Source organism: Bidens hawaiensis, unplaced genomic scaffold (genome assembly GCF_021521415.1).
Source record: "Bidens hawaiensis isolate Kalapana, Puna unplaced genomic scaffold, B.hawaiensis_p1.1 tig00037270_1, whole genome shotgun sequence".
NCBI classification, from domain to species: Eukaryota; Viridiplantae; Streptophyta; class Magnoliopsida; order Asterales; family Asteraceae; genus Bidens; species Bidens hawaiensis.
In genome coordinates this window covers 109,784-135,046 of record NW_027505472.1, presented here as the reverse complement: position 1 = coordinate 135,046, position 25,263 = coordinate 109,784, and the positions used below count along the sequence as shown (strand labels likewise).

Here is a 25,263-nt window from a genome sequence, read left to right as displayed (position 1 = left end):
GACCCAAATATAATATCATCAACATAAATCTGGACTAGAAGAAGATCATCACCAACAGTTTTATGAAATAAAGTGCAGTCAACAGTTCCTCATTTGAAGCCATTATCAGTCAGATGATCGGCAATCATGCCATACCAAGCTCTCGGGGCTTGTGTAGACCATACAGAGCCTTGTTTAAACGGTAAACACGGTCAGGATAATCAGGATCTTCAAAACCAGGTGGTTGTTGAACAAACACTTCCTCATGTAGTTCACCATTGAGAAAAGCACTTTTAACATCCATTTGATAAACCTTGATATTCTTGTAAGCAGCATAAGCCAGAAAGATTCGAATCGACTCTAATCTTGCAACTGGAGCATATACCTCAGTATAATCAATACCCTCTTGCTGATGAAAACCTTGCACCACTAGACGTGTTTTGTTTCTGACAATCACCCCTCGATCGTCCTTTTTACATTTAAATACCCACTTAGTCGGAATAGCTTTCTTGACTCTAGCAGGCTTGTCTATTAAATCCCAAACACCCAATCGTGCAAGCTGCTGTAATTCCTCTTGCATAGCTTCTACCCAAGACGGATCATCAAGTGCCTTACGAGCTGTTGTTGACTCAACTTGAGATAGAAAGCAATTGAATTTAGCAATATTCACAATTCCCGAAGAGTGTAAATTAGTGTAAGCACACAATACGTTATTGTCGCTTGACGAAGCAACTTGATGACGTGTACGAACGCCCACATCAAGTTTTCCAATGATATTGTCCTGTGGATGATACCCATGAATCCGAAGAGTAGGATTTTCAGGAACAACATTATCAAATTAATTAGTGTAATGTTCACCCAATTCGGGAGATGAAACATTATCACTATCAAGATCAATAACTTGAATCTCAGCTTGATCATCATCAGAAGATGTAGATGCACTGTCAATAACAACTGGAGGAACAACTTGAGATTCTTCAGTTGTAGCATCGGGTTGAACTTCAACTTCATTAGAACTTGAAAAGCTTGGAATGTTCAAATGTTCTTCAAAGTATGCTCTAACCAGATCTTCATCGATGTGATCAGTCGAAGGAGTAAAAGAATTAAATAAACTATCGTAGTCAAACATCCAGTCTGGACCTTTCCCTTGATGAGGAGTTGTGTACTTTTGACAGTCCACATGGTACCATTCTTCAACACAGCCAGATGTAAAATTAAATACTCTTTTCTTTGGAGACGCATATCCCAAGAAATATCCTTCGATAGCCTTTGCATCAAATTTACCCGAATCCTTCTTCAACATTGTACACGGACACCCAAATGGTTCCAGGTACTTTAAATTAGGTTTTCTGTTATTTAATATTTCATAGCTTGTCTTCTTGAGTCGTTTTACTGTTAGAACCCGATTAAGTGTATAACAAGCTGTGTTCACTACTTCATTCCAAAATTGAATAGGAAGCTTTGAATCAGCAAGCATTGTACGTGCAGCTTCAATCAGAGTTCTATTTTTCCTTTCAGCAACACCGTTTTGTTGTGGTACATAAGGTGCACTATATTCTCGGTGAATTCCCTTTTGAATATAAAAGAAATCCAAAATAGTGTTTTAGAATTCAGTACCATTATCACTTCGGATTCTCCTCACCTTTTGTTTGTACAGTGATTCGATCTTAGTAATAAGGTTTTGTACCAAAACAGGTGTTTGATCTTTTGAACTCATAAATAACACCCATGAATATCTTGAATAATCATCTGTCACTACAAGACAATACCAGTCTCCAAAAATACTCGCACGATTCACTGGACCAAAAAAATCCATATGAAGTCGTTCAAGAGGAGTATTAATGGAATTCAATAACTTAGAAGGATGTGTCTTCTTCTTCTGTTTGCCCTTCTTGCATGCAACACAGTGATCAGATAACTTAAAGTTCTTTAACGAGACACCATCAACTAAATTATTTGCCATTAAATAATTCATCTTTCTAACATGAATGTGACCCATTCTTCGATGCCATAGAATCGAATCTTTCTCAATTGCTTTCGAGACAAAACATGTTTCGATCGATGTTGATATCTTAGAACTCATGTTTAAGACATAAATATCATTTGATCGTGGTGATCGCATGACAACCATGTCCTCGGGAATAATAAAACCCGGTTTCAAGATAAGACACTCTTTGTCAGTAAATATTGTAGTGTACTTTTTATCACAAATCTGCGATACACTCAATAAGTTATGATCAACCTTGTCACAATAATTTACTTTTTCAAATGTAATATGACCATTTGAAACGTTACCCTCTTGTGTGATCATGCCCCCAGAATTCCCAGCAAACGCTACATAACCCCCTTGAATATTTCTTACGTTGGTCAAAAGGTCGAGATTTCCAGTGATATGACGAGAACATCCGCTATCCATGATCCAGTTTTCACCAGAAATGATCTTGGATGAACCCTACACATAAACAAGAGTGATTAGTTCAAAAAGGCAGCCCAGGCCTCAGTCTTGGACACATTTTGGTTTTCTCTTTGATCATTAACTTTAACAGTTTTCAATTGTTGTTCAGCCACTTGTGAATAAGTTACTGGCTTCTTAGACTTTCGTCTTAAATAAGCTGCCTGAACAATGTTTGAATTCCTGTTTTGACATATAGGTTCAGTTGGAATAAATTTTGGTTTCACTTGACCGTGTGTCTCATTGATATGAAACACCTTCCGAGGATTCACATCAGATAATAAAATATGAGTATCATCAGCAAACGACATTGGTCGTTTCAGAATCTCCTTAACCACTGGAATTGGCTTAGATTTGTCCTTGATAAAAGGATGAAGATTCTGATAGTTCTCCTTAACCACTGGAACATGACCTTGTTGACCGCATAAAAAACACGTTCGCATGTCCATATGATGATGTTTAGAAGAAATTGGAATAGATGATGCCGATGATTGATAATGACTCACATTTTTAGTCATGCTCTTAGCAAACTCATCAGATAATTCAGATTTCTTCTTTAAATAAAAATCTAAATTAGAACTATTTGAAAAACTTTTTAGTGTATCTGTTCCAGTTGAATTAACAAAGTTAATCTTCTTAGCTTGTTTTAAAAATTGTTTTGCCTTAGTCAATGGATCAGACTGAACTGATGCTTTTGTTTGAGCATACACACGTTCAAGTTCTTGAATTTTTGAAGTTTCATTAACAAAAACACTCTCAATAAGTTCAGGTTTGATAATACTTATTGGAATGTCTTTTTCAGTGAACATTGTGTCCATTCCTTTTAACTTAAAAACTCTAGCAGCAGATGGCTTAGAATTAGAAGGATTAATGAAACGCATTAAATCCTCATCAGAAATTTTCGGTTTAACTGACTTCTTTGCCTTCATAGAGTTCACTTTCTTTGAATTTTCCTTTTTCTCTTGAGGTTTGTGTGAACCATACACTGCTTTCTCAAATTCGTGAGGTTCGCACAGAATATGATTAGAACTAGGAATGTTCTTATTCTTGTGTATAATCTCTGGTTCAAACACATCCTCGATAATAACCTCGTCATTGTGTTCAACAAACACCTTTTTGCTTTGGACATGAGATTTTTGAGGAGCAACTTGGGGTTTAGCAATTTCAGGTTTAACCACTTTAGGTTTTTCAGAAATCACAAATTCCTTTTGAATCAAATCCTCTTCTTTTCTTGCAAAACGATTAATTTTATAATCATTATGAAAAGGTGGTGGAATTTCAACAAAACCAATACCTTTCTTAGAATCTTTTTGTTTTCCAGAAACTTCAATAATTTCATTCAATAAAAATGAAGAATATCGAAATTTACCCAACTTGTTCTTCAACTCAAGAACCTCATTCTCAAGCTCAGTTATCTTAGAAAGATGTTTCAAGATTTCCTGAAACTTTTGGTCATTAATTGTCATTTTGACAGATAACTCGGCTTTGAGATTATGATTACTTGTCGACAATGCTTCAATCTTTTCTCGAGATTTCATTTGAGACTCAAGAGATTGTCGATAAGTGTCCTTAAGAGAACCAATTTCTCTTATAAGATTATCATTTTGACTTTTCAAAGCTTCCAACTTAGAGTTGCTAGATTCACAGTCAACACATGATGCTTTAACAAATGAAGTAGAAGAAATAGAATTACTAACCTCATTGATCTTAGCCATGCAAGCAAACATTGATTCAGAAGACTTGTCGCAAGAATCGTCAGAATCAGATCCAGAATCATTATCTGAAGACATCACACTACCAGTAGCATCTTGACAATCTTCATGTAACCCAAACATAGCTAAATTTGCTTGAACATCATTGCATAGTAACCGTTGTGACCAATCAGTCCCGTCTGCTAACATTGCTTGTGTTGTAGAAGAAGATGGTTTCTTTTCAGCATCACTTCCCTGTGGTGAAGAAGCATTTTGACTTTGACCACGAGGTCCAGTGTATTCTTTTCTTGGTTTATCACATTCCTTCGCGAAATGCCCGAATTCTTGACAATTATAACACTTCACCTTTAATTTGTCAAAACCCAACTTCTTGTTTAACGCTGGAAGATCTTTTCCAGTTCTCTGCATGAATCTTTTAACTTTACGAACGATCATGGCCATATTCCATTTCAAATCCATAATCTCTAGATCATCCGGATCTATCTGATCATAATCCTCATCGGTTAACTCACTTGTGGCAATTTTACTACTCACCAAGTTTTCATATGAAGACATAAATGCCGTCAGAAAAGCAAAGTTTTGGTCAGCTTCCTTCATATTCACACTAGGTGGTGTAGCAAATGGATTGGTACTAGTAGAACTTCTAGAACCACTTGAATTACCAGCAGAGTAGAAACAAGCTTTTGGATCATTAAATATAGCAGATTCTTTTTCACTTGCGGCATGGGTAATAAAAGCAGTGATTGGTGAGATTGTAGAACTCAGAGGCATACTTCCACCATAGAAAGCCGGATCTTGATTTTCTTTGGAAGATTTTTGACACTTAAGATCATATTCTCTAGCTTCGATCTTTTGTAGAAATTCAAGTGCTGTCAAATCTTCATTCAAAAAATAATCATTCTCTTTCAAAACCATGAGAAATGTTGAATATGAACTAGGAAGCACACTCTTGATAGTGTCAATTTTATCTCTTTCTGAAATTTCCATTTTCATCTTGTCCATTTCAGCAATTAAGTGACTAAATCTTGTAGTCATCTCTTCAACTGTTTCTCCTTTCAATAAATTAAAGTTTCGAAATTGAAACTTGAGCATCACTTTCTTACTCTCAGCTGTGTTTCCCATGCTTCTCATCCGCAGATGTTGAAACAAAGATGCACATCTCTTGATACTTCCAACTTGATGAAAAATATTGTCTGGTAAAGCCATAGTCAAAGTAGAATATGCTTTTATCTCGATTTCTAAAGCTTTCTTCTCTTCTTGTGAGTATTGAGAGACAGCTTTAGGAGTATACCCAATAGTATCATCACCAATCATTGGTGCAACATAAACCTCATCAAGACAATATGAGCAGTCAGGATGAACCGATCCCAAATGTGCACGAAACTGAGGTTCCCATTTGGCAAAGTCACTGAACTTCATCAATCTTGGACATTTAGAATGTGATCCTATCTCGGTATCAAGTTGCAACATTTGTTGCATCAACATATTTTGAGACGCCAATGCATACATACCAGCCATCTTTGAAAATTAATCAAATAATAAAATATCTTAACGAATCAGTGAACAGTAGTAGCGAACTGTGAACAGTTGTAACGAACTGTGAACAGTTGTAGCGAACTGTGAACAGTTGTAGCGAACTGCGAATAGTGTAGCAAATTAAGTCTTAACGAATCAAATCTTAACGAATGAGGTGAGTGTGTTAGCGAATCAAAAGTCAACCTAGCGAGTCAACTTTAACGAATCACAAATAAGTTTAACAAATCACCCAAATGGCGAAACAGATAACGAATGTGATGAAGGTTTAACGAATCACAAGTCAACTTAACGAATTGACCGAGTCAACTTAGCGAATTGATCAAGCGAATTGACCAAGTCAACTTAACGAATTGATCAAGCGAATTGACCAAGTCAACTTAACGAATTGATCACACGAATTACTAAGGATTGCTTAGCGAATTAAGATAACGAATCAGCTACAGTTGATAGCGAATCAACACTATAACGAATAATACTATAACGAATCAGGTTGTTACAACCGTTTGTAACAAACTTGATTCCTTTCTGCCACGTGGCAAAAAGTTGTTAGAGCACAAATTTCAAGACAAACACGTGTCAAATGAATCAGTTATCTAGTTAACGAACTAGATGACATGAATTAATTAGCTTACACGAATCAGTTAGCGAACTGATTAGCGAATGGCAAGAACTGATAGCGAATCAAATTAAAGACATAGCGAATCGCTTGAAACTTTATAACGAATCACATTCATCTTCAAATCTTCAAACATTTAAGAACAATTTTCCAGAAATATGAAGATCAAACCCAGAAACTTATCAATTCCAGATCTGTAATACACACTCAATTGTCAACCAAAACTAACAAATAATATACTAAAATGCTCGTAATCACAATGCGAATTCAACTCAACACATCTCGTAACCGATTATCACAATACACGAACCAATTTCGACCAAAACCACTCCCCTGTTTACGGACTTAAACCGAAAACACAATAACCATCACAAATTCAATCCACAATCCAATTCCATTTATATAAACTCCAATAATACCTTAACTAAACCAAATTCACTCTAATCCATCCAGATTCAATCCAAATCAACTCAAATTGATTCAAACTCAAACCAAACAGAAAATAACAATCAAACCAAGCGAATTAAGCCCCGAAAGCACTGATACCACTTGTTTGATCCCGTTTTCACTCGTTCTAATCAATAACAAATGTTTAGATCTGATCTAGATCTATACGTTAGTATTAATCATACGGATCTAACTCTTTAATACCTTAGCTCGATTGTTATTAGTATGTAGTATATATTATCAATAAGATTATCGTGAAGCTTGAGAGAGAGAGAGAATACTTTAAATCTTTCTAAATAAATGTTATTTCTCTCCAAAAACCTTTTTTACAAGTGAACAGTGGTTCACTATTTATAGAAGACGATCTGGTTCGCTAACATCCCCTAGCGAACCAGCATCCCCTTCGTTAAATATCTTAACTTAACGAACCACCCCCTGATTCGTTAACATCCCCTAACGAATCAGGAGGGAATACATTATAGTGTCCTAGTTCGCTAACATCCCTAGCGAACTAGACATAACCTTAACGAACTAGTCTTAGTTCGCTAACATTCCTAGCGAACTAGACTCAAACATAACGAATTAGTCTAAATAACATTAAATATTACATTAAAATAATCAAATAAACATTAATGATAATTACAAAGACTCTAGACGCAAAACCGTGCACTAACAATGTGTGTGGGTGAAATCAAGATGAAGCCTTTCAAACCTTTAAGGATATGCTTTGCAATGCTCATATTCTTGCTCTTCCCGAAGGTAATGAAGACTTTGTCATTTTCTGTGATGCTTCTAACCAAGGTCTTGGTTGTGTCCTCATGCAACGAGGCAAGTTTATCGCATATGCTTCGAGACAACTCAAGGTTCACGAAAAGAGTTATACGACACCCGATCTCGAACTTGGTGCTGTTGTATTTGCCTTGAAGATTTGGAGGCACTATCTTTATGGTACCAAATGCATAGTGTTTACTACCCATAAGAGTCTCCCACACATCTTTGATCAAAAAGAACTCAACATGAAACAACGTTGATGGACCGAGTTGCTTAGCGACTATGAATGCGAATATCGTTACCATCCTGGAAAAGCGAATGCCGTGGCAGCGGTCTTAGCGAAAAAAAAACAAGTCAAATCCATTCTTCTTACTTGTGTTTTTGTTCAAAGTGATCTCGAAAAGCGTATTCTTGACGTCCAACATGAATCCGTCACCGAGGGCAATATGTACGACAAGATGTCGTGTGGTGCGGAGACTCAATTGGTATCTAAGCGTAATGGTTTACTCTACTTCCTTAATCGTTTGTGGATTCTTGGTCGAGATAATTTTCGCACATTTATTATGGACGAAGCTCATAAGTCGCAATAATCTTTTCATCCCGGTGCAGATAAGATGTACGCGGATCATCCGTTCCATCTATTGGTGGCCCGGAATGAAGAAAGACATCGCTCTTTATGTCTCGAAATGTCTCACGTGCTTTAAAGTAAAATCCGAGCATCATCGACACTAGGTTTCCTCGAGCAACCTCCCGTTCCCGAGTGGAAGTGGGAAGATATTACTATGGACTTTATTACTAAGCTCCCTTCGACTAGTAAGCAACATGATAGTATTTGGGTGATCATCGATCGGTTGACTAAATATGCTCATTTCATACCCATTAAAGAAACGTATTATGTTGATTAGTTAGCGTGAATTTACGTGGAGAAGATTGTTTGTCATCATGGAACTCCGTTAGCCATTATTTCTGATCGAGATGGTCGTTTTACTTCTCGCTTTTGTAAATCTCTCCAATCGGCTTTGGGAACTCGTTTGGATCTCGGTACTGCCTATCATCTGCGATCCGATGGTCAGTCTGACGTACGATTCAAACTCTAGAAGACAAGCTCCGCTCTTGTTTCCTCGACTTTGAGGGCAATTGGGATACTCACTTACTACTCATCGAATTCTCGTATAACAATAGTTTTTATTCAAGCATTGGTATGGCACCTTTTCAAGCCCTTTATCGTCGTAAATGTCGTTCCCCAATTTGTTGGAACAAAGTCGGAGAATCTCAAATCACTGGTCGTTAGTTCAAGAAACGACCAACCATATTGCTCAAATTCATCAAAATCTTCTTGCCGCTCGTAGCCACCAAAAGAGTTATGCGGATAAGAGAAGGAAACCTCTTGAATCCAATATTGGCGATCGAATTCTGCTCAACGTGTCCCCGTGGAAGGGAGTGGTTAAATTCGGAAAGAAAGGAAAGCTAGCTCCTTGATTTGTTGGTTATTTTGAAATTCTTGATAGTGTTGGTCATGTTGCTTATAGACTCAAACTCCCTCTCGAACTCTCAAATTTTCACCCGGTGTTTCATATGTCGAACCTCAAGAAGTGTCTTGTCGAGGGTAATATCCACATACCCCTCAATGAAGTTCGTATCGATAAGACCATGCATTTTATTGAAAACCCCGTTAAAATCATGGACCACATGGATAAAGTCACCAAAGAAGCCGCATACCCTTGGTTAAAGTCCGTTGAGATTCTAAACAAGACTCAAAGTTTACTTGGGAACATGAAGATCAGATGAAACTGAAGTATTCTCATCTCTTCGCTACATCTAATTCTCCAATTGCGGGACGAAATTCTCAAAAGTAGGGGATAGTATAACAATCCGGAGTTTTCAATTATTGTTTTGATAGCCATTACCCGACCCATTTCATAGTTTGGGTAATTTAATTAATAAAATTGGGCATTTATCGAGTTTATGTTTTTATATTATTTATTTAATTATCTATAATAACTTTACTTAATGTGCAAAACACACCCTATAATTAGTTTAAAAATTGGGAATCAAACTGGAAGTACGAGGGCCTTTTTGCAAATCCTATTAAACAATTTCATTCAACTCTTTTACCCTAACCCGACCCAACCGAAGTTACCCGTTTCTTTTTCTTCCAGCGTAATTCTCGTAATATAATTAAAATTGATTTTGGCAAATCGTTTACATACCTATTTCGACCCACACCATTGCGTTAATTAAGAATTGATATCATCAATTGATTTAGTTTATCAAAATAACAAACCGACATTATCAACTCGTCATTATACTATTCAGGCTCGGTAATAATTCAATCAAACGAGTGGACACCAACCTACAATCTTCACGATCCCAAACCCAAGTCTAATTGCATTATAATCACCTGTAATTCTTGTTCGAGTTCAGTTTTGGGCCGCTGGTTTGTGTTCATCGTATACTACCTATACAAAACTGTTATAGGCAATTAAGATATGCAATAGTTTGGTTTTTGACCAGTAAACATAAACCCTAAGCTAATTGGGTCGAATGGCGATCGGTTATACCGATCACGAATTCTAGGGTATATAATGTTAGGGATAATCTGGGTTATTGTATAAGTTTAATTAGTTCTAACCTATAACTGAGTTAGACATCAACCCAGTTGGATGGTGCAAGTCATGTTAGTTCTGGTGAGCCGGTTGGGGCGCGGGTTCCAGTCTTCCAGCCTGTTTTTTTGGTTAATTTAATGTTAATGATTAAAATTAACATAATTAATATTAATGAAGAATAAATAATATTTTTACGAAACCGGCACGTTTGGATTGACGTTTTTCATTTTTTTATTAATACTATATATATATATGTGTGTGTGTAATATGTTTTAATTAAAGATCATAATAAATAGAATAAACGTGTTAAACGTGTTTTTATCAATTTTATTAAGCAAAGATTTGTTAGATATTTAAAATAAATATTTAATTTAATATTATTGTTATTATTGTAAAAAAAATATCATTGTTCTAATTTATTTATATTGTTATTACTCTTATTAATTGCAAAAATCACTAACATTTATCCTTTATATAAGATATAATATATATATATATATATATTATATATATATATATATATATATATATATATATATATTTTGGTATTGGATCATTTCAGAAGTTTTTTTTTACCACGAGAAGTGCGAGAAATGAAGGTGTAACTCCATTAATCCCTAATTTCAATCCATTTCTTATGTATATGTGTGTTGTGTAGATGCATATGTATGTGTGTAGGTACGTATGTTTGTATATGTGTATGTATGTTTGTATGTGTGTAGGTACATAAGTTTGAATGTGGCTCGGTACATTTAAATGTTTGTAGGTAGGTTTGAATGTGTAATTAAGACATAAATACAACCAACCTACATATATGTATGTAACATCATATGAAAATGAGTGAAATTATGGATTAATGGAGTTATACATTCACTTCTTGCACTTCTCGCAGTAATATCACTTCTCGCAAAATCCATCCCCTATATATATATATATATATATGAAATATAATTTAAAAAAATAAATTTAATATACTTATAATAAAAATACTTAGGTAAATATAATACAAATATTACTATTTGACTAATATTTAGTCAAATAGTAATATTTGTATTATATTTACCTAAGTATTTTTCTTCATATTAAATTACTAATTAAAATTAATAAAAGAGTTGGATAGAAGAAACATCTAAAAAATTTACAATGAAGTGGCAGGTAAGCGGGCAACAAGCTGCGATGAAACCCCCTTTTGGATAGCAAACTCAATCCTACTAAAAACAAAGTTTCGATTCTTATGGGTCGATACGTTACTATGCACAACTTTCTGAACCCTATTTAAAAGGTCCACGGCATCCGGAGCTAAGAAAACAAAAGTGTCAAAGGCAAAGGGGATAAACACGTGTTGATTCTCCAAACAAGCTCTCTTGTGTTTGGCAACCTTGCCCGATGCCACATTCAATGCTGCCTGGCCTGCTACAAACCCATTGTCCCTAACCCCAACAAGAGGGGACACTCCCGTGAGGTCGACACAAGCGTGTTTTTCCCCTACCCACCCAAAAACAAGAATATCGGTCGGTCGTAATGTAGATCTTCCTTTTTAATATAAGCATATTTATTTTATTTTTAAAATTATCTTATATATATATTATCTTATATAAAGGATAAATATTAGTGATTTTTGCAATTAATAAGAGTAATAACAATATAATTAGATGAGAACAATAATGATAATTTTTTAGAATAATAACAATAATGATAATGTAAAATAATAGTTCAAATAATAAATTCCTTACTCGAACATCATCGAACCCCGAATCCATTGTAAGTCCTATGGAGTTCATTTTATTTCCATTTATAATTCCTACCCAGGAATCCTTGTCGGTAAATCTCGAAGAGCTTGAACGTTTCATTCTCTTATCATCACTTTGTCCCTTTCATTCATTTGATAAGGTGAGTAATCACTCCCCTAATTTTACTTATTTTATATGTTTTGAGGAATTATGCGTACTATACATTATTTACTAACATCTGGTATTCTCATTAGCAAACTGTGAATTTTTGTGTGTGTAACAATTAAATGCATAATTGCTCTATGTCTATTTGTTTTGTTTGATCGCATTCTAAGAGGTCCATCATAATCACATATAGTATGATCATACGACCGTCGTCGTAGTAGCTAAAGCCGGATTCGCTAGGAAATGGTTTTACCGACACCCATATTTGCTCATGGTTTGATTGTGTATACTCACAAAAGGCAGTTTTGCATTTTTTTATTAGTTATATTGTATCAAATACTGGTGATTTTCTCACTCAACTCCGTGTTGAAAAATATATGTATTTTGTTAGCATTTGCAGGTTTTCAGTTGGCTTGATTATCAAGGTGAAGAAAAACATAGAGTTGTCTTTAAGTTTTAAAAGTTATTACAAGACAATTTGTTTTTTAATTTGGGATTTGTTTTGCCATTTTTTAAATGTTGATGTACTTGGATGGTGTTTGGATATTTGGCATTTAAAATATATTAAACGAATATTGTCACCAATTTAAATTGCATGACTGTGAACCAACGGTTTGCGCCCTGTCGTTTCCGCCTTAGGTTGGGAGGTGACACTCGACTTTAGCTTTGCAATCTTTTATAACATCAGCACCATACTGCTCAACCAGATGATCAGCTTCAGTTTTAAATGGTGCAATTTGTTGGGGAAATATGGTCGTTCGTCATTCTCATCGCCTCGTTATATATTGTTGTCATTATTGTGATTATCGGAGTAGTGTGACCATCAGAATACTACCCCTGAACAACAGATACTTTAGGAATTGAGTTGAGTTGAGTCATCATCAAAACTATATCATTGACAGTTCTTGCTAAAAGCATTCAAGAGAGGCGAGGAATCCTCATTAGATGTCGTGACTTTGTGATTGCGGGAGCTGGTAAGAACAATCTTGGTGTACTCATCACTATCTTGACTAAAAGCAGACGAACAAAATTTGCATACGAACAAAAACAAAGCTCACACAAACTTGTCTCTTCCATTAGTGGCCATTGTTTTACCTTGTGTGACCAAGTTTTAAACATTTTAAAATGTATGAAAAAGCAAAAACAAATCGTGGGGTCTTAATTTTACTATGCATGACCCCTTGGACATGATTAAGTAGCTTCATAGCCTAGGGTGCTAGGAAACCAATAAAAAATTGATCCATGAACCTTAAATTAAAACCTCTAGTTATTAGTTGGGCAATTAAAGAAATGATTTAAAAACCTAAAATAATATTATATATTTATAATATATACAGACGAAACCTTTAAAATCTCTTTGTTTGCTCCCTACATTCTCTCAACCCATCAGATTACAATATTTATAAATGAATGTTTTTATGCATTTCACCTGAATTCACGGGTATGGGTCTTACCAAACCCAAATATTTCTTAAACGGGTTAAAATATCTCATTAAATTAAAAATTAATCTCATCAAATATATTTTATATGAAAATCCTATAAAATAGAAATATACTAAAAGTTAATATATGATTTCTTTAAAAGAATATTATTTATAATTAAAAAAAACAATTTTATAAACGGACCATGAGTCTCATCCAACCCAAATAACTTTTAAACCGGGTTATAACATCTTATTTATATGTGAAAAGCTTTCATTATCAAATATTAAGTATATTATTAACTTTTGTACGATAAATAAAATTATATTCCAAAAAGTATATAAATATTATAAACGAATAATATAAAACAACCCATGTAATATGGAAGATAAAAACTAGTATATATATATATATATATATATAAATGAAACCACTAAAAGCTCTTTGGTCGCTCCACAACTCTCTCAATCCACCAGATTACCTCATTTGTAAATTGAGGTATCTCATGTATTTGACCCAAATTTATGGGTGTTGGTTTCACCAAATCTATATGGCCCTTAAAAAGGTTAACATCTCATTAAATTAAATTGATTTCACAAAATATTTGACATGCAAATCTTATGAAATAGTGTTTGGATGTAACAAAAATTAGTATCCGATTTTTTAAAAAGGATATTATTTATAATTGAAAAACAATATTTTTTGGAAAAATGAATAAATGGATCATGAGTTTCACCAAACTCAAATAACATTTAAACGAGTTATGAAATCTCATTTATTTATAAAACTCTTTTTTTATCAAACCATAATATAAGTTTTTTAATTAATTTAGTCACATTATTGATTTTTTTTACTATTAAATTAAACGTTTCACAAAACTACATCCAAACTATAACAAACATAAACAAACAAATATAAAATTAAGAAGAGGAATTATTCAATGTTTCATCTAAATGAACATAACCTAAGGCTATGTGTAGTGGAAGGGCTACAATTGAGGGTGAATTGTGACACGTGGCACCCAGTCAGTATGGAGTGAAAATTTGTTTTTGTGGTGTAATGGTGTAGGGGTTACAAGTTTGGCCCACAGTGTGTTTTTTATTATTTTCTTTTTATAACTAAACTAATTAAATAAAAACCAATTCATTTAAACTAATTAAATAAAAATGCATTAAAATTAAAAAGAAATACAAAAAAATTAAAAAACATAACTAATAATGCATTAAAATTAAAAAAAAATACATAACTAAAAATATTAAAAAAACATAACTAAATAACATACTAATATTCATAATATTTGCGCATTTTTTCAATTCGTTGTCGTTGCAATAATGCAGCCTCTTCGTGTGACCCGGCCGCTTTGAGGGATTCGTATTTTTCACTCAATTCCTGCAATTCAAGCATTTGGTCAATCTTTTCGTGTTGTTTGTTGGTTTCGTTCATGACATCGTTGAGTTTCTCGACACATTTTTTTTGTTTTTTGATGATTTCTCTCATGGTAGCGGCGACTTCCACGAGTGTCGGTTGGTTCGGGTTGTTTGTAGGATTCATTTTGCTAAATTTTTTGAAGAAGGTTTATGTTTATATAGATGTGAAATGAAGAAGAAGGATATGAAATGGAGAAGAAGGTATATGTTTATATAGATATATAATATATTGTTTTAATTATTTTTTTTTATTTATTTTGTACCGTTGTCAAACGGTCAAAATAATAAAATATTATTATTTTCTCAAAGTTTAGGCGATAAAAAGAATCCGCCCCCGCCCCAAATCGCCTTAAAATCACCGGGGGGGGGGGGGGGGGTGTTCAAGCCCCAAGTCGCCCCATTTCGCCCCCAAACATCGCCCACTACACTTGGCCTAACACAAATGGATTAAAAAATGTTCAGTTATATTATTAACTTGCATACAATATTTAAAATTATAATCCAAAAAAGTATATTCACAATATTAAAAACAAAAAATGTAATACAACCCACGTAATCCGGGAAATAAAACTAAAAGAGACAGAGAAGCTGGTCGAACTTTACTTACACACAAATCAACTGGTGGCTATTACGTTATGTCAATTTAATATGATTTTGCTAGCTCTGTTTATTTATGCAACGTTAATTGTCGTTTAAAAATCTGTTTATATATTTCGTTCAGTTCCTTTTTTCACCTCGTATAGATACTTGAATCCCTAGGACTAGCCTTATGGATGCACATCGGTAGGGCAGGAGTCTTTTTGTTGAAGTGTTAACCTTTTGTTACTGTTAATCTGCTGTGTACGTAGTGTTGTGGCCAGTTTTATGCTGTTTATTCCGGTATCTTCAAGTGTTTTCGTTTTTGGTCTCCATCTTGAATAAAATCTTCATTTGTGTTAATCTTGTTAAGCAGACTTTGTCAACCTTAACCTCTACTCTACGTACGGATATTATGAAATGAAACTGAATAATTTTTAACGATGGTTTTGCAAAAATTCAAAAAATCGCATAGCAAACCAGCATACGAACAATAACCATAAATGTCACTTATATGAATAACAAAATCAACTGATTTAGTTATGCAAGCAGGTCTTCATCAAAAAACAAATACAAAATAAACATAAAGAGCTCCATGACTTAAATTGGTTTCAACGCATCATCTCCTACACGAACCAAAATGATTGGTTTTAGATATAAATTAACAAAAATTATAGAACCGAACAAAATTCAATGGAAAACTATGTTAAAAAAACTTACAACAGAACGCAATAGTCCACCTTTGGTCATCGGTGGCATTCCAGTCCCAAAAAACCACTTCCTGCCCGTGCGTATCTGAATTATGAGCAGTTACATTCAGATGAATATTACTGGCTGCCCGAACAGCTCTATAACCATCACCTGGGTTCCTACTCATACTCCATAGGACAGACATATCAAGAGCATTTGGGTTGTATGCAGTAAGCTGAACCTGAAAAACACACAAAACACTAATTACAAGCATCTGAACTATATATGAAAAATAATTATTTAAAACAACAACACTTTCTTGGACAAAGGAATAATGTTTTTATTGAGAAACAGAAATTTTTGTTGAAGTAAACTTCGTCGCCATCCAGCCTATGCCGGTTGGTAAAAGCTCTTGATGAATATAATTTGTTGCTTGTGATTGCATTTGCAAATAAAAAAAAACGAAAAACAAACTGATACTTTGAAAAATTATAAAAGTGAATTTAATTTATAATTTCATGATCAAGAAAGAAGCATACCGGATACTTAACACCAATAGCGTGTTTCAACGCTTGATCAGTTGCTTTATTTACCAAAGCAAAAGAAGAATACCCCTGTTCATCCTTAACGTCACAACCAAACTTCTCATCTTTTATCCAATGCTGTAATTGTTATATATCCACATAATTAATTAGCTAAAAACATTAAATCTGAAATTTAACACTTATGTAACAAAATACATACCTGGTACGGATCAGAAGTGTTGGTAGGGGCAAGGATCACTTTACCATTATGGATAGTGAGTGAATGATCAGTTTTGGCTTTGCAATAAACCCAAACAGTTGATTTATATCAACAAAAGAAGCATGTAGCGGTGGTGATGGCGGAAGACGGTTGCGGTCAATGTGGGGTAGAGGATGATGATAGAAAGCACGTAGGAGTTCATATGCTCAAAGCAATAGTAAACCCATATTCCTCGACAACCAGCAAGCTCATGAGGTGCTGATGGGTCTTCTTCCCTTTGGTGGCTGCGACAAAAACAATGCATGGCTATAATTCTTTAGAAGAAACTGTTTAAATTTTAAAATGGTATGGTGTTGTATTTATGAAGCATGCAGCATCGATCTACTCCATTGGTTTCTTACACCCACTGTCAAACCTTCCATTATCCCCTAGGGAAGACTTTTGAGTTTCCTAATCACTTTATTTTATTTGACTTGTCAAAACAAATTATTGAGACTATTCATTGTATGCCCTAGGACCTTTATTTATTGCCTATTGGTTAATAAACTTTTCTTTTCTTTCCCTTATACATTGCTAATTGCTTTTTAGATTTTTGAATGGCCGTAGACTAGCAAATCGCTATTCATCAACAAAAAAAAAAAATAATGATAATAATAATAAAGAGTTTGTAATGTCTACTATCCAATTAACACTCAAGTTCTTTCATGTGAACCCACCCAAAAAGAAGCTTAAAGTTATTATTTCTTCCACTATCCGGAAGGAGCATGTACTCGTACCATTTGAACATTTTATCATTGCGTTTGCTCAATAGACTCCACAACGTGGCATACTGATTGGATTATCTTGCTTTGTGTTTGACCTCAGCGCACAATGATCTTAGAGAGACACAACATCAGTGATTGAGAATGCAAAAAAAGGAGGTTTGCATTGTCTTGAAATACTTTGCCAAACAGAATCTGCCATGGAGCATGTAGTGAACAAGTGATCCACCAATTTGTTGTGTTCCGAGCGAAACGGACATCGTACTAATATGAATATTCCTCCTCAACAAAGCAATCCGGGACGTAGCTATTCTTCCCAATTACATTTTCCAACATAATACATTTACTTTCCACGGTACTCAATTAACCCACTCGTGTGTGTCTTGGTTTTTCGGTTACCGATTGATTACTCAAAAGCAAACCGATCAATTTAACCGAATACACTCTTTGTGGCTGCAATCAAAAACTACTTGTCCTTGTCATTGGTAATACTTGGCTCATAAATGTATGGAGCGAGTATAGTTTGCTCCTCTCCTTGAGATTGTACGGAATGATTGTGGCATTCGTCAATTTCGGTGTATTTGTTTACCCGACCCGGGCTCGTATTCGGATTTTTATTATTTATGAAATCGGGTGTTTATTAGTAATTTATGTTATATAATTCATTTTGGTATTTAAACATGTTAAAGCATCCTTAAAATACTTAAATTAAGCTTAAAACGTGTTTTTAGAAAGCACATGGACTAAAATTACCAAATCAAGAAACATGATGGAAACCACCTCGTAGCGTCATGCGATGAGGGTTTTCTAGTTGGCCACGCGACGCGACCAAAACCTGCAGCAGATCGGATCAGTTTGGGTCGTGTTTCAGTTCATTTATCTCGTTTTTTACTCGTTTATCCTTTAATCTTCATCCTAATCTCATCCAATGTTCAAATTTTTGGTTCTCTTTCTTAACATATTTTATCATTAATCTATGAATTATATCATCTAATCTAGGATAATTATCATGTTTGAATGTTTATCTTATTCATTTTTGAGTTTTATAAAAAGTAAGTTGATTTGTTGATAAACATTAACCTTAAATCCGATTCCTATATAAACATATCATTCACCATGTTCATTCTCTGCTACACAACTCATAATCCTCACCCTTTTTCACGAATTCAAGTGTTCAAGCAAGGTGTTCTTCAATGTTTGACTTCGGAAAAGTCAAACGGGTCTTTTAATCCACAATCAACTATTTCTTATTCGATTCTTAAGTAATTTGTGAATATTCTCTGATGCAAATCATCTAAGGAACAAAACCCCTCTATGAATTTCGATTATTGGTAGGGTTTTGTCGGTCAATTTTTGCCCGACCCGTTAAGGGTTCATAAAGGGTTGGAAACCGTGTTTTCTCAATTAATACATCTTCAGGTCAAAATCAGCTTTCGGTCCAGAAGACTTTTTATGTTTATTTTCAAGCTTTACATCTGAGGACCAGTACCCGAACTTAGATTCACTGTTCGGATTCTGACCCGCATTAGCTCGCTTAAAATTTTGTGTATTCAATAATTTGAGTTCTATTTATCTGTTTGATGTGATTCAGTGGCGTTATTCTCGGATTTGACTCTAGTTTGTTATCTCAAATTTGCGGGTCTTTTGTGTCGGATTAGTTAGCACGTTAATTTCCTCGTTTATTATTATTTTATTATTATCTTGCCTAAACAATAAAGCTGAGTAATTCACACCCCTCTTTTTCATCTTTTACTTTTTAGGCGTAACATGTATACCATATGCATTAAATTTATTTATTTACATCCATACCTCATCGACCACAATTCAATATTATGTGTTTATGAATTTTGCCCATCGATGACATGCTATATGTTTATGTGTTTATTTTTATTGTTTGGCAGTTGGGCCACATCATCCTCATCGAGTATGCATACCTTACCCCGATAATCCGGCTTTGTGCTAGAGCGAAAGGGTACATATATATTTTATTTGGTAATTGCTATATATCATCAATGTTGTAACAGTTTATTCTCACATATGAATTGGTTGTTTACAATATAATTATACATCTAAACTTGTGTATTGCTCACTCAACTTTTTCTTAATCAAACTTTTTTTTACGTGTGTTACAGGTTTGCTAGTCGAAGATTTTGAAGTTCGAGAAGACATTTAGTTGGATTTAGGTTGTTGAAGAAATAAAAAATTTATTTGAATAATGTTATGGAATTTGTGATGTATTTCGATTATATGAAATTATATAATTAGTTATTGTCATTATTATTAATAGTGTCTTCTGAGCTACTGTGCAACCAGTTGCGCCCCGACATATTTCGTCGTAGGTTGGGGTGTGACAACGATAACCCAAGACCAATTTCACAGGAAGGTGTCTTCCAATCTCCTACAACAATCTAAAACTTTGCAATCTCACCCATGAACACTATAGCGACATCCAACGAGTAGGGGATGGACAAGGTGGCGCTAGCTGGCGCGTGGCTGAATTCTAGCCGTTGAGGCTTTGGGAAATGTGGAACCCCCTGTGACCGTTCGAACCAACTAAATAACACATTTTAATTTTATTTTTAATCTATTTAACAACCATTTTAACTTTAAAAAATTACCCACCATATCTATTTCTCTCTACATTCTTCTAAAAATTTACCTCAATTCTTTTTATACCGTAAAAAATCTACCTCATTTAAAAAAGCAATATGGATCCATGGGGAAATTGTTACCGCCCCTATTTCAGTCATGACAACGCCGTATATATAATGGAGCTTGGCCATAACTTGATTCAAATGCCACCAACATCTCCCGACTTTTGTTTTTCGGAGACGCAAGAGCCTCCTAAAGAAGGAGTTAAGGGAAAACTATCGCACAAAGGATACAAGAAAATCCAATTGAGGTGTCAGGTGGCCATTCAACGAGAGGATTGGGTGGATTGAGCGGAGTGGTCGAGGCGGACGCTCCGAACGAAGAGCAAATCCTTGGACGCCAGATGAGAAAACGATTTTTGTCTTGCTTGGGTTGAAGTATCTTAAGATCGTAAATGTTGTATTTTATCTCACTTTCTTTTTTGGTTTCGTATCAAATTTTATAATTTATTTTTAACATGTGTTAATTATTTATTTATTTGTAGCGGAAATCCAAATTATTTTGGACTAATGTCCGAGAGTTGTTCAACTCGTTGGTGGAAAGTACAACACGTATGTTGATATGATACGGGGTGGTGGTCCGAAAGTTGCAAATTTATCAGACACTATTTATGAATCTACATAATAGAGGCAGTCGTCGAATGCGACCGAGTGGGGTGATGATCTTCAAGTTTATTTATTCATATGCGAAGAATAGAAAGCCTAGGTGTTCAATAAGCATGGGATGGTAAAAATGTTTGACGAGGACTACTTTTGGAAGCTACTCAGGTCGTTCTCTAATGGTTCGAGATAATTACATCGTATTTGTCTCCTTAAGTAGATCAAATGCTCATACAGGGATCGACTTAGATATGGTCGGGCAAGAAGATGCACCACAAGTCCCACGTCGACCACTCAGGGACCGAGTAAAAAAACAATTAATGATGCATGTTGATTCAGATTTTAGCGTTGACACCCATAAAATATTGAGTAGTATCGTCACAACGGCGGAGGCGAAATTTGATAAACAAATGTTGAGGAACTTGGACTTTCTTACCAAGGACTTCAACAACCTAGATACGAGTCGTCGACTGTTTTTTTAAAAAACAATAGGAGTTTTTCAAAAGGAAAATGGAAAAAGTTCAAAGAGTTAGGAAATAATTTTGTATTTTTATGTATTTTTTTTATGATGTTTAATGTTTATCTTTTATTAGAAAAACGATCTTTTAATTAATATTCTTGTTTTACATTTTCAAATAAAAAAGAAGAAGAAAAAGAAAATGTGGATGAAGTGTTCGTTTACCTGAACCACAACAGGTTCCGGTGGCATTAATGAGGACTTTATATAGTGTAGAGTTAGCGTTCAGTTAAAACTAAGTGGAACAATATTAGACGATGAAACAATGATCTGAACATTTGTACGACTCTATCCTATCGGTTTATCATTGTGATTCTAATCAAAGTTCAGCTTATTGATCCATCCTCTAATATTCTAGATAGAGTGTGTGGATGCTTGGTTTTAAAAAGCGTGAAGCGCACAAAAGTGACAGGGTAAAAAACTGAGGCGCAAAGCGTGAATCTCAAAAGCGGCGAGCTTTACGTACGTGAGGCGCAAACTGTTCATGTAAAATTTTTTTATGTATCCCATATATTTTTAAACATCACTACCCAATATATAGCTTTATATAGCCTTTATATATGATTTAGTATATAATTTACCTATAAGTTAGGTTCAAAAGCCTAGTGTACAACGCCTGGATGCACAAAAAGTTGTGGTGTACCTGAAGCGTGCGCTTTTTACGCTTTTTTGGGCGCTTTTTGGTGCGCTTTTTGCGCCTATGTTGCGCTTCTTGTACAGAGTGCACCTTATGTACACAAAAGCGATGGAGCCTGCGCCTTAGTGCGCTTTGCGCTTTTTTGCGCTTTAAGCGCGCTTTTTAAAACCAAGAACGGTGGATGAAGCATTAGTTTGCTAAAGCCACCATACTGGTGGATAGAGTATGTGGATGAAGTGTTCTTTTACCTTAAACCATGAGCTGAACATTTGTACATCATTAGCAAAGCCACCATACCTGAATCAAATGACACCTTAAACCATGATGCTCTTCCTCTTTAAATTGTCAATATCCTCAAAAATAGCTTAAATTCTCAAACCCAAAACCCCAAACAAACTCTAACCAATAGCTTAAAAATAAACATTAATCTCAATAGCCAACACTATGCCTTTTAGGCTCAAATGATATGAGTCACCATAGGGGGAAATCAAAAGCCTTATTAAACCAATTGACCAAAAATCCACCTAAACCAACTAATGAAAATTATGATCAGTGGGAATAAGACGATCTTATTGTTTTCTCGTGGCAAAAGCTCTTTACCTTAAAACATATGTTCAAGTCCCTTCATATTTTACCAAATTGGCAACCGCTTTCACTTTACAATTACGAACATTTGGTGGTCAATTTTTGTCCACAAACGAAAAATCAACCAAAACAAACTTGATCTATCTGTTAAAAAATGCGTACTTGTATATTATGGTGTCAATCAAAAAGGGTATTCATGTTAAAGTCCCACAATACGTCATATATACACCACCATGAACTGCGACTTTGTAAGTCCCCCCGGGGCGTCGCCGATCGATACGAGATCCGCACGAGGTCTAGAAGTGCGGAATCCTCCTAGACTCGTTTATTGGTGTAGAAGACGAAGAACACGATTACACACAAACACATACACGAACAAACACACGAACGGGATAAACAAATCTGCAGATCTTTTATAATAATCAAAACCACGTTACATACCGAACATAAACCAAAACATGTCCGACCCGAGGTGAGCTCTACCTCGGGCCGTCCCACATGGCTCTCCCTCTCTGTTTCTCTCTAGACAATTGAACTGTAACACAAATTTCTCTAACTTTCTGGATACCCAAACCTAACCAAGACACGTATATATATATATCGAAACAACTTCGCGGGCTTGGGCTTGGGCCAGTAGGCGAAGTTGTTCTAACTTCGCCTAAGGCAGAAGTTGTTACAACTTCGCCTACGGCAGAAGTTGTTCTAACTTCGTACTTCGTTTCCGCTGATCAGAATTGCATAGCGACGGTCATAAAATGCACCAACAGACTCTCCTTTGACCGTTGCTCTCAATTCTAACAAACACAAAAGATCATCTGTTACAAAACATGCACCAACAGACTCCCTCTTAACTGATGATCTTCTGTTTGCTCTTCAACCAGCCGTGTCTGAAACTGTCGTGTAGCTTCACAAATCTACCAATCACCCAGCGTCTTCCATATCAGATCTCCCCTTCAGTGTAAGCTTCTCCGACTAAATAGATTGAGGTCTTTGAAATGCATGCATCCCCGTGCCTAATTGATCATCTCAACCAATCACGTGAGTCCTTCTGACTTCACAACACGTGAAGTTCTTCTAACTTCACCAACACGTCGGAATTGTATAGTAAGATAAGGTTCAATCTTCAACTACTCAACATCAAGTGATCTATTTCATCACAAAACCACCTTGACAGAATCTAACACACATGACCATTAATTAATCCGAAGCATCTTCGATCACCAGGGATAACGATCAAGAACATTAACACTTTAATTCCCGATTAAATCCAACTTGTTCCAAAATTGTAACATGATCCAATTCTCGAACGCCTTGAAAATAACATAAATAATATGCTCTGACCGCAATCCAGTAATGACAAACCACGTTTATTGCTCTGATACCCCTTGTAAGTCCCCCTGGGGCGTCGCCGATCGATACGAGATCCGCACGAGGTCTAGGAGTGCGGAATCCTCCTAGACTCGTTTATTGGTGTAGAAGACGAAGAACACGATTACACACAAACACATACACGAACAAACACACGAACGGGATAAACAAATCTGCAGATCTTTTATAATAATCAAAACCACGTTACATACCGAACATAAACCAAAACATGTCCGACCCGAGGTGAGCTCTACCTCGGGCCGTCCCACACGGCTCTCCCTCTCTGTTTCTCTCTAGACAATTGAACTGTAACACAAATCTCTCTAACTTTCTGGATACCCAAACCTAACCAAGACACGTATATATATATATCGAAACAACTTCGCGGGCTTGGGCTTAGGCCAGTAGGCGAAGTTGTTCTAACTTCGCTTATGGCAGAAGTTGTTACAACTTCGCCTACGGCGAAGTTGTTACAACTTCACCTATGGCGAAGTTGTTCTAACTTCGTACTTCGTTTCCGCTGATCAGAATTGCATAGCGACGGTCACAAAATGCACCAACAGACTCTCATTTGACCGTTGTTCTCAATTCTAACAAACACAAAAGATCATCTGTTACAAAACATGCACCAACAGACTTCCTTGAAACCAAAGCTGACTTCCAACTTAGTGGTGAGGAAGGAAAAGTACATGGCACTCTAAGTTGGCTTAAATGGGTTCCAAAATGGGCATCTTCATCCGAAGAAATCAATCATGGTACCGAAAATGAGTCACCAAACCCATAATACTTTGGTTAGCCAACAAACAACACCAGAATCCGAAATAACTCATGCCCCAACATCCGATGTAAGCAATTCTAAATTGTCTTAAAATATAACAAATGAAGGTATTAATGTTGGTAATGAAAATACTTATATATCTAACAACCATGAAATAGAGGTAGAACAAACAATGCGGGGGGGATGAGAAGAACCAATTTATGAAGAAATTAGACAAGAAGAAACCATCAAGAGATATGTTCTTCCACCAAGAGTTAATAAATGAATTCCAACAAAGCGGTTCTCCCTAGAAAAACATTCTAAATCCTCTAGGTATCCCAAGGCTAATATAGCTTAAGGAAACCTATCCAAGAAGCCCATGACTTTACATCTTCCCATTATACCGAACAAATTCCAACCTCGTGGAACAAGCCCTAGAATCAAAGTATTGAAAGCATGCAGTGCATACATAAATGAAGGCATTAATGAAAAAACAAAACGTGGGAAAAATTGT

At 35.3% G+C, this 25,263-nt stretch overlaps 1 protein-coding gene across 1 annotated transcript; it reads right to left on the bottom strand.

Annotated features, from left to right (window-relative positions):
* Positions 1-16,145: 16,145 nt before the first annotated feature.
* Positions 16,146-17,295, bottom strand: LOC143613397 (ricin B-like lectin R40G3). Its single transcript, XM_077087108.1, has 4 exons — positions 17,289-17,295; positions 16,874-16,950; positions 16,669-16,791; positions 16,146-16,370 (listed from the first exon to the last, which is right to left on the bottom strand). The coding sequence occupies exons 1-4, from the start codon at positions 17,293-17,295 to the stop codon at positions 16,146-16,148; spliced, it is 432 nt and encodes a 143-aa protein (XP_076943223.1).
* Between the last annotated feature and the right edge of the window lie 7,968 nt (positions 17,296-25,263).